At 53.8% G+C, this 12,978-nt stretch overlaps 1 protein-coding gene across 32 annotated transcripts in view; it reads left to right on the top strand.

The window, feature by feature from the left end:
* LOC128082657 (transcription factor SPT20 homolog) overlaps positions 1–12,978 on the top strand; it is a 98,725-nt gene that overhangs the window by 84,635 nt on the left and 1,112 nt on the right. For 27 of the 32 annotated variants that reach the window (XM_052687039.1, XM_052687037.1, XM_052687032.1 and 24 more), the window contains 8 exons: positions 6,906–7,050; positions 9,588–10,062; positions 10,218–10,381; positions 10,817–11,050; positions 11,647–11,751; positions 11,833–11,941; positions 12,305–12,548; positions 12,656–12,809. In XM_052687039.1, the coding sequence (XP_052542999.1) occupies positions 10,319–10,381; positions 10,817–11,050; positions 11,647–11,751; positions 11,833–11,941; positions 12,305–12,548; positions 12,656–12,809 (909 nt within the window). In that variant the 5' untranslated portion in view covers positions 6,906–7,050; positions 9,588–10,062; positions 10,218–10,318. The remainder of the gene's footprint in view (positions 1–6,905; positions 7,051–9,587; positions 10,063–10,217; positions 10,382–10,816; positions 11,051–11,646; positions 11,752–11,832; positions 11,942–12,304; positions 12,549–12,655; positions 12,810–12,978) is intronic. The other 5 variants (XM_052687038.1, XM_052687041.1, XM_052687014.1 and 2 more) reach the window with 5 other exon arrangements.

Raw genomic sequence — 12,978 nt, 5'->3', positions numbered from 1 at the left:
TGCTGCGGAAAAAAACAGAGCAGTTTCTAGTGTCATAATAGGACTTGACAAATGATGCTGTCAGAATAGGACTGGGCGTAAGAGTCCATTGAAGCCACCAGCCCAGGAGTGGGAATGGCTATGGAGAGCCACTGCAGCTTTCCCATTGCTGTATGTTTCTTTACACTTCAGCCTTCCTCACCCTTGCTTAAGCATTGTGCCTTGCTCTGAGCTGCTCCAATGGGCAGAACTCAGGAGCGTGCTGGCTCAGATGGCCCTCGCTCAGTGCTGCACAACCCCCTTAGCTGTACAGAACATGGTGCCTCTGGTCCCCGCCTTCTCCCCAGGGAACCACGCAGTCCAGCATGGTTTCTCCTGCTTTATGTCCGCCCCGCACACTGTTGTCACTGCAGACAGTTCAGCCACTGCTGATTGTGCCCTCTGAAAAAGGACTAGCACTATGGCTGAACTGAATCCTGATGTGGCGGCGCAGAGGGGTCAGTAGCACAACACTGCAAGTCCCTAATCCTGACTTTCTGGATAGAGACGCTTGGAAGCAGAGAGCAAACTGATACAGAGACAGTGCAGGATGTGTCAGGATGAGTCCTTGCACATGACCCTGGAGTACTGAAGTATGAACAAGTGTTTGCAATTAGCTGCAAGCATGCATTGCTCCCCACCTCATCTCTGACAGCGGCCAAGAGCTGTCATCTCGGACGGCGCGAGAAGACACAGCTACTGCACACCGCCCAGAACGCTGCGACGTGCAGCTCCGAGGCCTCAGAAGCAAAAACAAGGTCTTCTACATAGAAGTACTGCAGGGGGATTTTTTTCTCCCATGATGATACTTAACCTCTTTTTGAATGCACATAAACCTCGATGACCCACCGCATCCTCTGCTAAGCAGTTTGACACAGCATAGGGCATATTTATTAAAAAAAAAATCTGCTTTTTGTTTTGTAGTCACTACCTGCTTATTTATGGAGGCACTGATGGTTCTTATATCAAAGGGACAATGAGAAATCATACTGCAGTCAAACTCTGTATGCCAAACTTGATTTTATAATCCTGTCACACTTCAGCCATCTCTTCTCTGGGCTAAAGAGACTTTCTACTTTTCCTCATATGGAAGATATTCTTTGTATTTGATCTGCCTTGTTACTCTTCTCTGAAACCCTTCCAACTCTGTTTTTCTTGAGAGAAGCCAACCAGAGTTCCATATGGTAATCACAATGCAGTCTCCACTATGGCTCTGTTCAGTGGCATGTATCTGATCTGCTCTCCGTTATTTTCCTAATAATTTTGAACAGTCAGTTTGCCTTTTGGAATGCTCCTGGACACTGAGAAAATATTTCCATACAGACTGACAGGGACAGTTCTATCTGGTTTTATTTCCTTTCTCCCCAATCACTTCGTCCTGAAGAGGGAACAGCTACAGTACCTGGAGCTGCAAGCAAAACCTCACAAGAAAGAAAGTGCAAATGTCCCAGAACTTTTGCAGGGTTAAGACCACCTGGCAGCATCGCATGTCTTCAAAATCAAGGACAACTACTAAATATCTGAAAAACAAGGCATTATGAATTAAGATCAGCCTCACAATGCTGCAGCCCCATCCCCTGCCAGGCATATCTGCTCTCTGGTACCCACTGTACCCTGGAGGCCACACAGCACTGCAGGGGAGCACAGGAGCCTTCTCCTTGCTGAAGCAAAGCTCAGGTGCAGGTCAGGCAGGGGAGCTGCCCACATCAGTCCTGCATTTGGGCAGTGAGCCTCCTAAAACAGCTCCGCCTGCATCTCCTGTAGTCACCCTTTGTCATGGTTCTATGTTTTTTGTTTGTTATTATTTTGGGTTTCAGTATTCCACATCAAAACATCATGTAGTGTCGGGGTATTATGTTTTGATGTGGAATACTGAAACCCAGCATCTGTGCTTCAGATGACCAAAGTGCTGAGAGGCTGATTCATCCCTGCAGACCTCAGCCTGGTGGCTCTTACCCACCTTTTAGCATTCAGCACAAGCACACCCAACAGTGAATGCAGATGAATGCTGCAGTTAAGTCACTGTTGGTGAACACAATCATGACATGTTCTTGCAGTCCTTCCTTTGTGCCACTTTATTCTATGGGTAACAGTTTCTAGGTCTTCAGGAGCAGGGAGCAGATTATTTTCATCACCAATCTGGGGTCTTACCTAATTATCAGTGCCCATAATTCGGATCCTAAGCAGGGATGCCTACATTGTCTGTAGTGTCCTCAGGGCAGCCTTAAGAATACCATTACAGCATTCAGTAAGGCCTGCCCCTGTCAGATTATACGGCAGGTAGAATCTCCAATCAATGTTGTTTCCCTTTGCCCAGCACTGTACCATTGTGCTCGTGCAACAAGTGCCTTGATCGCTCTCGATGACTTGAGGTGTTCCATAGGCAGCCATCAATTTGGTAAGTTTGGCCTTGATGGTATATGCCTGGCTCACTCTCAGCACTGGATAGGATTGCACTAGCCCACTTCAGGTGTCAGTGAAGTCAGAGCATATCTCACTCCCTCAGACTGAGGGAAGGGCCCAGTGTAAGGGGACTGTGTCCTCTAGCAAGATGGGCTGTTGTTCCAGGCAACGGTCTTGGTCTCCTCCTGGAGCAAGCACTGCATTCTCAGCATACCTGGACGATGCCAGGCAGCTGTACGGGCAGGGCAGTCCCCATGCTTTAGCAGCTGCCCACATTGCCTTTTGTCCTCCATGCTGCAGCTTCTGATGAAACCCACAGGCAGCGTTTCCAGGTGGTGAATTCTCAATCCATCGGACTCGGGCCACTGTGTCAGCTTCATAATTTCCCATGACCAAACTACAGAGTCAGACATTAACATGAGATCATCAGTCTAATGGTACAGTTTGATGTTAGTAGGATTATTACACTCTGCTAGGTCACGTGCCACTAAGTTATGACAGTAGGGTGGTGAATGCACATACCCCTGCAGCCGGACCTGAAAGGTCCACTGCCTGCTTCCTCACATAAATGCAAACTTGTGATTCTTCCTGAATGGGAACGCTGAAGAATGCATTGATCAAGTCTAGGACAGAATGGTAGATTTCTATCTCCCTACTCATTGTGTCCATCAGGAAGGCAATATTGAGTATAGCATACAAATGGGTGGTGTGACCTCATTTAATTCTCTGTAATTCACTATCATTCCCCATGTGCCATCTGACTTCCATACTGGCCATACAGGGAAATTATACAGGCTACGTGCAGATCCTGTGATTCCTACTTTTCCTAGTTCCTGCACTGTTCTAGAGATTTCCCCTTGGTTCCCTGGAAGTCTATACTGGTTTAGTAACCCAGCACAGAGTGGGCAAGCAAATAGGCTCATGTTTTGCACAGCCTCTTAATATCACCTGCAGTGCCAGGATACTAACACATCTCTCTTTCTGAGCTCTCCTACAGTCATCTGGAGAGTCAGACCCTAAAGGATGTCTATGCCCAGTACTCCAGGACTGGGGCAATAGACACCTTATACTCCCAGGCTGGGGGGACACCCAACCTCAACCATATCTGGGTTAGAAGGATGGTACTTGAGGCCGCACCTTGAGTACTGTGTCCAGTTTTGGGCCCCTCACTGCAAGAAAGATATTGAGGCCCTGGAACGTGTTCAAAGGAGGGCAACAAAGCTGGTGAGGGGTCTGGAACACAGGGCTGATGAGGAGAGGCTGAAGGAGCTGGGAATGTTCAGCCTGGAGAAGAGGAGGCTCAGGGGAGACCTCATTGCTCTCTATAACTTCCTGAAGGGAGGCTGTAGTGAGCTGGGGGTCGGCCTCTGCTCTCGTGTCATCAGTGATAGGACCAGGGGGAATGGCTTCAAGCTACGGCAGGGGAGATTCAGGCTGGACATGAGGAAGTATTACTTTTCAGAAAGGGTGGTCAGGCACTGCAATGGATGCCCAGGGAGGTGGTGGGGGGTCACCGACCCTGGGGGTGTTCAAGGAAAGGCTGGATGTTGCATTGAGGCAAGGAAGGCTGGATGTTGTGTTGAGGGACGTGGTTTAGTGGGAGCTGTTGGGAATAGGTGAACGGTTGGACTGGGTGATCTTTTCCAACCTTGGTGATTCTATGATTCTATGGTCTGTCACCCAAACCCACCAATCACCACCCTGTCTCCCCAGAATGTGATTGGATCACCACAAATAATTGATGCTTCTGCACCCCTCTCAACTACTGCCATAACTCACTGTATATTCTTTCAGGACCAAAAAAACAGTCTAACACAGGGCCCCGGGTCCTGTCTGGAGGCCCTTACTACAGAGGGGCCAGCATCCCCTGCCACACAAGTAGCTGAGCAGTTACCAGTTATAACAGAACCATTGTCTCTTATAGGTCCCCATTCTTTAATAACCCAAGCAGTACTGAGCCAGGAGAAACCAGGGAACCCCAGGGTTTTCCCCAGAAGTTCCTCTTTCAGTGTACTCAGGGTCTCAGTGACTATCCAATACATAATTCTTTTTTTAAGGTAACCCACTGTGAATAATCATCTGCCTGGGCCAGCAAGTGCAGTGCTATAATACAATGGAAAGTACAACATTAATAGCAGAGTAGCACAGTCTTATGCTACAGCAAACAAGAACAAGCCCAAACACAGCAACCACAGACAGCTTACCTTTGAAAAGCCATCAGTAGCCAGAAATCAGCAGAGGAATAACCTTACTCCCACTGCCAACCCTTAAATGAGGTCTGGGCAAGGGAGGATCCTGGCCCCACCTCTTCCATCACTCAGGTACATTGCATGCACCTGAGCTCCCCTGGGCTGGCTCTGCCTTCCCACCAGGTGCTCAATCACAGGCTGTGACTCAGCATTTCTGCTATAGGGTCAGAGTGAAACTTAACCTTACAGAAAGGAAAGGCATGAGGATCCCTCTCCGGCTCTTTTTACAGTCCTGTACCTGCCTCCCCCTTTCATGTTTGAGCTCTCCCTCTGGTCCCCGTCACAGGAGTCTTTTCCATTTATGCAGTCCCCCTCAACCCCTGTTCCTCTTTTGTTTCGTTGCTGCTGATGCAGGAGGAAATCCCCAAAGCTGACACTGAAGTAGCTGTCCAGGAGCATCATTCCTCTCTCTGTGGGCTACAGCTGCAGGAAGCATCGCATTCTGTGACCAGACCTAAGCAGTGCTGCTTTTTCTTTGCTCCTTTCCCTTCCTACAGTATTTCTGCTTTCTGCTTATTTCCAGCATGCGGATCTTACAGAAACACATGGCAGCTCCTGTGCAGCTATCTATGTTCTCTGCCTACAGGCAGACGGCAGCACAGTGCAGTAACAGCGGTGGGGGTGGTCGCTGTGATGGCATACAGCTGTGAGAGGCACTGCTGGGACATGGGCACTGCCAAGGAGCTCCAGGCTGGGCTGCCGAGCACCTCCAGTTGTGCAGGGCTGGGGCTGACCAGGACCTGCTCTCACACTCCTATGCCTCTCAGTGCTTCTGCCTGCTCCCACAGTGGTGCTGGCTGCCAGCAGGTGCTGGGCATGCTGCAGGCCAGCCTCCCACCTATTTCTGCCACTGATGCTGTTTCCTCCTGCTCAGTTTTCTCTCCCTGCTCTGGAGGGGCTCATTCCCCAGAGTTGCGGTGTTTTTTTCCTATTTTTCAAGTAGCTGGCTGAGTCTCTGGAAAGAATAATGAGATCATTTTCATTGCAGAATGCAAATCCATGCAAGCCTTCCCCGTTTGTTATTTCTCCCCTGCAGACTCTGGCCACGCTGCTGATAATTTGTATTTGTTGATATTCCTCAGCAGCCGAACACACAGTGTGCTCCAGACGGTACCCAGATGTGATTGGAGCCGATACCCTCTTCTGCTAACAGAGAATTGCAAATTATCACTACAGCGGCAGAGGAATAACCTTTACAGTTCATTAAGATTCCAGAGACTCTGCTCTCTTTTCCCTTCCGAACCCAACGGGCACTGCGGGTGGAACGCGATTCCCTTCCCATCCACCCGTCGGCTTCGGCCCGGGATGTGATGTGACATCGCGCGACCGCCGCTCCCGCCCGGGCCGTGTGCCGGTGAAGGGGCCGGGGCCCCACCGGGCGCCCCGTGGATCCGAAGGACGGAGTCCGGCTCGGAGCCGCATACGGTCGGGGAACGTTGAGGGAATCTGCGCCGTCGCGCTCTACCGCAGCGTGCAGCCCCGCCGCGAGCCGCCTCTGAGCCGCGCCGCGCTCCCGCCGGGCATTTTCCGTGACCGAGGCAGCGCCCCGTCTCCGCGAGCGGCGAATCGAGACGGCAACTCCCGCCGGGCCCAGGAGGGGGCGCTGCGGCGCGGGCGGAGCGCGGGGCGGGGCTGCCGGAGGGCTCCGGAGAACAAAGGTTCCGCGCTCCCCTCCGCAGCGCCGCGCCCCGGCGGGAGGAGCCGCCTCCAACACCGCGGCCAACGCGGGGAGCGCGGGGCGAGGGCGACCCCTGCCGGGCGCTGCCGAACAGACAGACGGGCGGGGGGATCTGACCGCGCCCCGTCGGCTCCTTTGGTTGCCCTTAAGCCCTCCGGCCTCCCGGTCCTGTTCGGCATTCGCCTCTCACCCAGACCTCTCCTGGCCTCGGGCCTCCCACGCGTTCATCCTCCCTCCTTTTCCTGACTTCCAGCCTCTTGCCACCTGCTCACCCTTTTACGGTGTCTGCGCTTCTGTGGACTTCCACCCATTTTGGCCTCCACTTTTTAGTTTGGCCCCACCCTTTTTCACCAGCTTGAAAGTGGAGACCGAAAAAGGATGGGAAGGTGTAAAACAGGTGGAAAGGCAAGCAATGAAGTGGAGCCAAAAAAATGGGATGGAGGATGAGAAAAAGTGGGAGTCCTTCCCTCCCTTTTCCCCTTCCTTTCTCCTTTCCCTTTCTCGTAAGCCTTCCTCTTCCCCTTCCCATTTCCCTTTTTCTCTCCATCCCCTTCCAGGCCGAGGCTTTGCCATCTGAGCACACCCAAAGGCGTTGCTGCTGTTTGTTTCCGGGGGAAGCGTGAAGCCCTGTGGGGACGAAGCCTGGTTAAGCTGAAAAAAATGCAGCAATTTTTCTTGCGGTCAGAGTTATTTTTAACACCAGTAAGTTCTTACATGCGAGTATTTTTCCACTCATTCCATAACTCAGAAATAGTTGAAAGGAGGTTAATCAAACATTTGAATTAAGTGCATCTTCAGGCAAAGGCTCAGCATGGAAAATTTTAGCTGCAAAACAGACGTTCTGGAGAGAATGGAGCCAGCAGAGCCAGCAGCAGCACTGGGATGGGCTGGGAAAGGCACCGTGTACCAATGATCAGGGGTGGGAAGGCAGCAGCTGGGAAAGGTGCTTCCAGCAGTGTGCGTGTGCTGCGCTGGTGCCAGTAAGTTGGTTACCCAACCAGACAGGGTTCTCAGGACATTGCATTATTAGCATAGGCAATAAATACTGAAATTGAACTGAAATCACAAGTAGCGATGGCTCAGAGGCAGGATTCCCTCCATGCTGGGGCAGGTGCAGCAAGGAAGGAGCTGCCACAGAAAGGCAGTTAAAGTGCAGGGGACTTCTAAGCTCTGAAATGTCCTGCATACATGGACAGACATCCTTCTAAAGCACTGCCCGGAGCCGCAGGGTGCGCAGGGAGCTGGACCTGCACCTCAGGACACGGGCGCTGTGCCTGGCTGAACAAAGGGGACCAGACAACAAAGGATGTAATGATTTAATGCCCTCTATATCCAGAGATTTTTCCTGATTTTCAGAGTGCAGCAAAAACAGGGACACTGTTCTAAACATCGCTCTCTCAGGATGGCTGTGAGGAACCACGTTCAGCCCCACACCGTCCAGCAGTGCTGTGGGACCCGCAGGTCCAGGCTTTGGGGACGGCTGTGTGCACAGAGGTGCCGCGTTGGCTCCGGCTGTGCAGTGCAGCAGCTCCAGAGCAGGCTGTGCATGCTGGCACAGAGGAGCAGTGGGTGCTGCTCTCCAGGCTGTGGCTACACACAGCAGTGTGTGCACACTGAAGCACCGCAGTGCCACTCCTGGGATGCTGTGCTGCACTCCTTCCTCCTTCTGCACCTCTGCCTGCCTGCTATGAATGGAGTCTTGGCTTTGTTTTACCGATTTCTATTTAGTATCCTAAAATATTCACTCCGAGTTCCGCTTGACAGACGTCCCTAATCTAATCTCCACGTCTGCTTTCTAATTTTCGCAGTCAGGATAAAACAAATCGGCCGCCGTTAATTGCCTGCGCTGCAGCCGGGAGCTTTGGGCCGTGATTTACGAGCTCGGAGCAGGCGCTCTGCAACGCATTTTTCTTAATTTATTTTTAATGAGTCTCTCAATTAATTTTCTTGGAAACATCTTAATGATGTTGGAGGCGAGTGTTAATGAGGTTTGCACCAGTGCCTCATTTTGCATATCTTAAAGTACTGAATGGCATCACGAACACACACTTGGTCCTAAAAAAGAAGAAGGAATAGGACAGGGTGGAGACATCTTGCTCAGCTCCTACCTTGTTCAGGCTTTGGGGCCATGTGGGGCTGCCAGCAGTGAACCCACCGAGACGGGTAACCCTGCAGAGATGGTGAACCCGACAGCAAGGGCAAGCAGAAGGGCAGTGCCAGCCCTGTGGCTGGAACTCATCTCAACAAACGGAACCAGGGCCTGGGCTCAGCATCTGGGCTCACTGCGGTGTTCCTGTGGTTCCCCCAGAACATGGGCACTGCATTCCCTGCTGTGCCCATCAGTGGCGCAGGCTGGGCTGCACGGCACCCTGGTAATTGTCGTGTGTGTGTGGCTGGAGGCAGCAGCTGGATCGCCTTTGTTTCCTCACAGCATGTCAGTCTTCATTACACCAGAGAGGAATGAAAATGGATTCACTTTTGTCCCAGCCAGAATGTGGCAGCTGTTTAATTTCAATTAACGTGGCACTGAAAAGAATAACATTGCGGCAGTAATTAAAGAGAGACGGCTCCAACCCCAGTGCTGCTCGGCATGTGGTGCCGGCTCACCCAACAGAGCAACTGCTTCAACCCCACGTTCTCCCAGCAGCAGGCAGGGAGGGCAAGCAGCCTGGCACAGTTTGGCATGGCTCGGCACAGTACGGTGCTGCTGGGAAATGCTGTTCTCTTGCACTGGCAGAAACTAAGGCTAAATTCAGCACAGCAGTTCTGCACAGCAGTGCCAATTCCTAGCTAAAACAGCACTCATGGAACTGCGGAGTGTGGTGAGGGCATGGCAGATGGAGCTGGGAGCTCATCTGTATCAGGTCAGCTCCTCCAGGCCTTCCCACACCCATGGCTACAACACCTACCCCTGAGCCTCCAAGTAGTGTTAGGGCTGCACTCAGCACCCTTGGACCTCATTTTCTCCAGCAGCTGTGCCAGACCCCCGTGCTGTGGGCATTGTGCTGCCGGGGCTGCCAGGGCCAAGCTGTTTGGGTACCACAGCTCATGCAGCAGAGGGATCAGTGCTGTGTTTTTTCCCACTATTGATCTGGTGCTTTAAAAGGGGAAAAAAATCTTCCTGGCTGTCTAAACACTATTGATCCGTGCTGGGAAGCCGCACAGACAGGGAAGGGCGTGGAGAAATTGAAATTTAATTTCCGACAACTTGTTCCTGTTACTTTTACCTTTTTGGACAGAAGCACGGAGCAGCAGCCGCCGTCGATGCAGTCAATCCCTCCTCTGGCAGCACTGTGCAGCTCTGTGAGCCCCGCCGGGATGCAGCCCAGGGTACAGCACCTATGGCACCAAGCACAGCTCCACTCTGCACCTCGGCAGCGTGGCTGGAGTGCGGCACAAGGATGGCACAGAGACGTGAGGGTGTGAATACCTGAGATTGGTACAAGGCTGCCAGAAGATTCAGCCCCTGCCAGCACTGGGCACAGTGATGGTTTGCTGTGCAACAACCTGGGCCAGGCGCAGTGTCACCGGGTTCTGGTTCTAGGCATTGTCCTCAGAACAAGACCAGGGCTGGGCTGTAGTGGGAAGAGTGCCATGCCATGCCTGGGATGCAGCATGGGCAAGGGGAAGGAGAGTGGTGCGGGGAGGTGAGAACTGCAGGCACCGCTGGGGCCCTGCACCCTGGAGAGGAGGGACTGATCCTGCTGGGGTTGGGTGAGCCCCGTGTGCCTTCCCTTCACAGGCAGCAGGTGCTCCTGGAAGCTGCAGCACCAATGGTGTGAGCAGGCCTGGGTGATGTCCCTGGCTGCCCCCTTCCACGGGACCCAGGGCTGTCTGTGTTGTCTTATTCCATGCTCTGGTCTCTGCAGCAGAGAGAATGTGACCAGAATATGGCACATGCAGGGAGGTTCCTGAAGTGAGATGCCAGTCTAAGGAGACCCAGGGAGTACTGCGAGGGGCAGAGGTGACCATGGCAGAGCAGAGCAGCCACATCCAGCAGCAGCAGCAGGAGATGGAGTCCTCTCAGTCTCAGGTAAGCAGTGTCAGGCAGTGGGTGTGCATTTGCAGGTTGGTGGGCAGGCAGTGGGGAGGCCCTGGCAGCCATCACCTGTGCCAACAGAGAGCCCACCCCTGGGGCTTGGGAACAGTGCGAGGGCTTGGGGAGGAGCATCCGGCTCTGCAGCAGCTGCACTGGTGCAACTGCCACCATTTTTCACAGTTGCCACAGGTTACACCAGCATGCTGCAGAGCTGGGCAGCAATAGTGCCTGAGACCTCTAGGAGATGGCTGAACACACACTTGGGGAGAGGTCTGCACCCAGCAGTCTGGTGCTGCTTGCTGACCAAAACCTGGCCCCGCAGCACATCTGTCCAGCCCCCAGTGTCTGTCAGGGGCTACAGAGTGGGCTGACACTGAGTACCACTCACAGACATGAGACAGACAAGCTGCTGCTCACGCTGTGTCCTAGGGCCAGAGAGAAGCAGTAGTGCTGGAGCCACAGTATGGAGGGGCACAGACACACCAGGAATCACAGCAGCAGGACACACGAGCCTTCCTACAGATGCTGCAGGTGGACTTGGACATCTGCAGGGACCTGAACAACATACGGTTGGCCCAGCTGCATCTGCAGCAGCATATGGTGGAGCAGAAGCACCAGGACTTGATCTCTCAGAAGCATCATTACCGGGCAGTAATGGAGCAGGTACCGCTGCCCAGCGCAAAGGCCACAGGCTGGGCTGTATAAATTCCCCACCCTCAGCCACGGGTCCCCTGCAGCCATCTCAGACCTAGTGAGGCACCACTGCTGCCCAACAGCACTGCAGAGAGCAGTGACCAGCCCACAGAGCACAGGGCACATTCTAGCTGCCATGCACAGGGTGAGAACACAGCACCACACTCCCACTCCAAGCAGGCACAATTGTAGTAGGCCTGTCTGCTCAACAGAGCAGAGCTGGGTGATTGCAGCCCCTATGTGGCATCTGCAGCCTGGGATCCATGGAGCTGGGCTCGCAGCTCTCCTCTGCACCCCAACATGGGTTAGGGGCTGCTGCACAGGGCTGCGGGGAGACAGGAGATACTGCCACCATGGGAAGGGCACTGTGGCAGGGACCAGGGGCCAGGAGCTGCAGCCCCATGGGGCTGGCCGTGTCCCTTTACCAAAAACCCGTTCTAAAGCCCACTACCATCAGGCTGTCCCAGCTTACCTTTCTCCATCTCGAGTCCCGGCCCCTCCATGGGCAGAGCATGGCGCAGTGCACTCTGCTGGGGGCCCACAAACAGCTCTGCACCTCTCCACAGGACCAGAAGGACACAGCTCAGATAGAGGCAACTTCTGCAGATTCCTGTAGTAGTTCCAGTGCAAGTGATGATCTCCTGGAGAAGTACACAGAGCAACTCGAGCAGGTCTGTGCCTCGGGCACAGTGCCAGCGTGCGGACTGCCAGGAGCTGGCAGGCAATGCCCCAACACTGTGCTGCTCCCACAGGTGGCCGTGCAAGCAGGCACAGAGCACTGCAGACAGAGGTGGGAAGCCCAGGAGCATCAGTGCTGGGCACGGGACACAACATCAACAGGGCACAGTACTGCTAAGGAAGGTAGGAGGGCATGGAGAGAGACATCTATGCTAATGAGGCCAGGACAAGTGAAGCCTGCAGCCTGCTGCTCTGGCAGCTTCAGCACGGAGCCCAGGGCTGCCATGCTCATATACTATAGCAGCACTCTGCATATCCTGGTGCAATGTAAGGGAAAGGGTAAGAAGGGTCTATGTGCATTTGGGGCATCACTGGTTGCACTTACAGGGCAGTGTTACCCCAGGCAGTTCTGGAGTGGTGAGCAGGTAGCACATGGCCCATGGCACACAGTGCCCTGAGCACTGCAGGAAGCAGCCCAGGAGTTCTGAGGATATTCAGTGTCCCTGATCTGCACTGCTGGGTTGAGTCCTGCTCCTCTTCTCTCAGAAGCTCAGGGCAGAAGGAGGCAGTGCCAGCGAGCAGCCCTGTCTCAAGCAGCCCAGGTCCCAGCACAGTCACTGGCAGACCAAAGCCACCTACAGCACGAGGAGGAACAGCTGCAGGCGAGTGCAGGGAGCACCATGCAGTGCACAGAGGAACAGCCATGCTCTTGTGCAAGGAGTAGCATGCAGCACACAGCTGACAGCAGCATAGTGGAGCTGCGAGCGCCGCAGGAGGTAGGAGAAAGCAGGTATGTGGGCCCTGATCCCATGCCCCAGCACAGGCAGAGCCCTGCCCTGCGTCCTCGCTGTAGAGGGAGGGGACCCAGGGCTGCTCCAGTTGTGGCCATGCTTGCAGGGAGATGGCAGTGTGGCTCCAGATGGAGCTGAGCCGGTGGCAGCAGAAGCAGCAGGTGACTCTGGAGCAGTCACTGCAACACATGCATGCTGCTGCCCATGCCAAACAGGAACTACAGAAGAGCCAAGAACAACTCCAAGCCCTGAAGAAGCAGGTAGGGCAGCAAGCCAAGTTTCAGGCACTAGGGGGCTCAGCCTGGTGCACCAGGCACCCCAGCATCTGCAACAAAGCCCATGCAGCACAGAGCTGGAATCCACAGGGAGAGGGCACAGGAAGCAGCAGTGACACAGCACTGTGGCTTCCACCCATGTGGAACCTTTCTG

Source organism: Tympanuchus pallidicinctus, unplaced genomic scaffold (assembly GCF_026119805.1).
Source record: "Tympanuchus pallidicinctus isolate F22 unplaced genomic scaffold, pur_lepc_1.0 scaffold22, whole genome shotgun sequence".
In the NCBI taxonomy this organism is placed as follows: Eukaryota; Metazoa; Chordata; class Aves; order Galliformes; family Phasianidae; genus Tympanuchus; species Tympanuchus pallidicinctus.
Note: the sequence above shows the minus strand (reverse complement) of the source record. Positions and strands in the feature narration are given on the sequence as shown.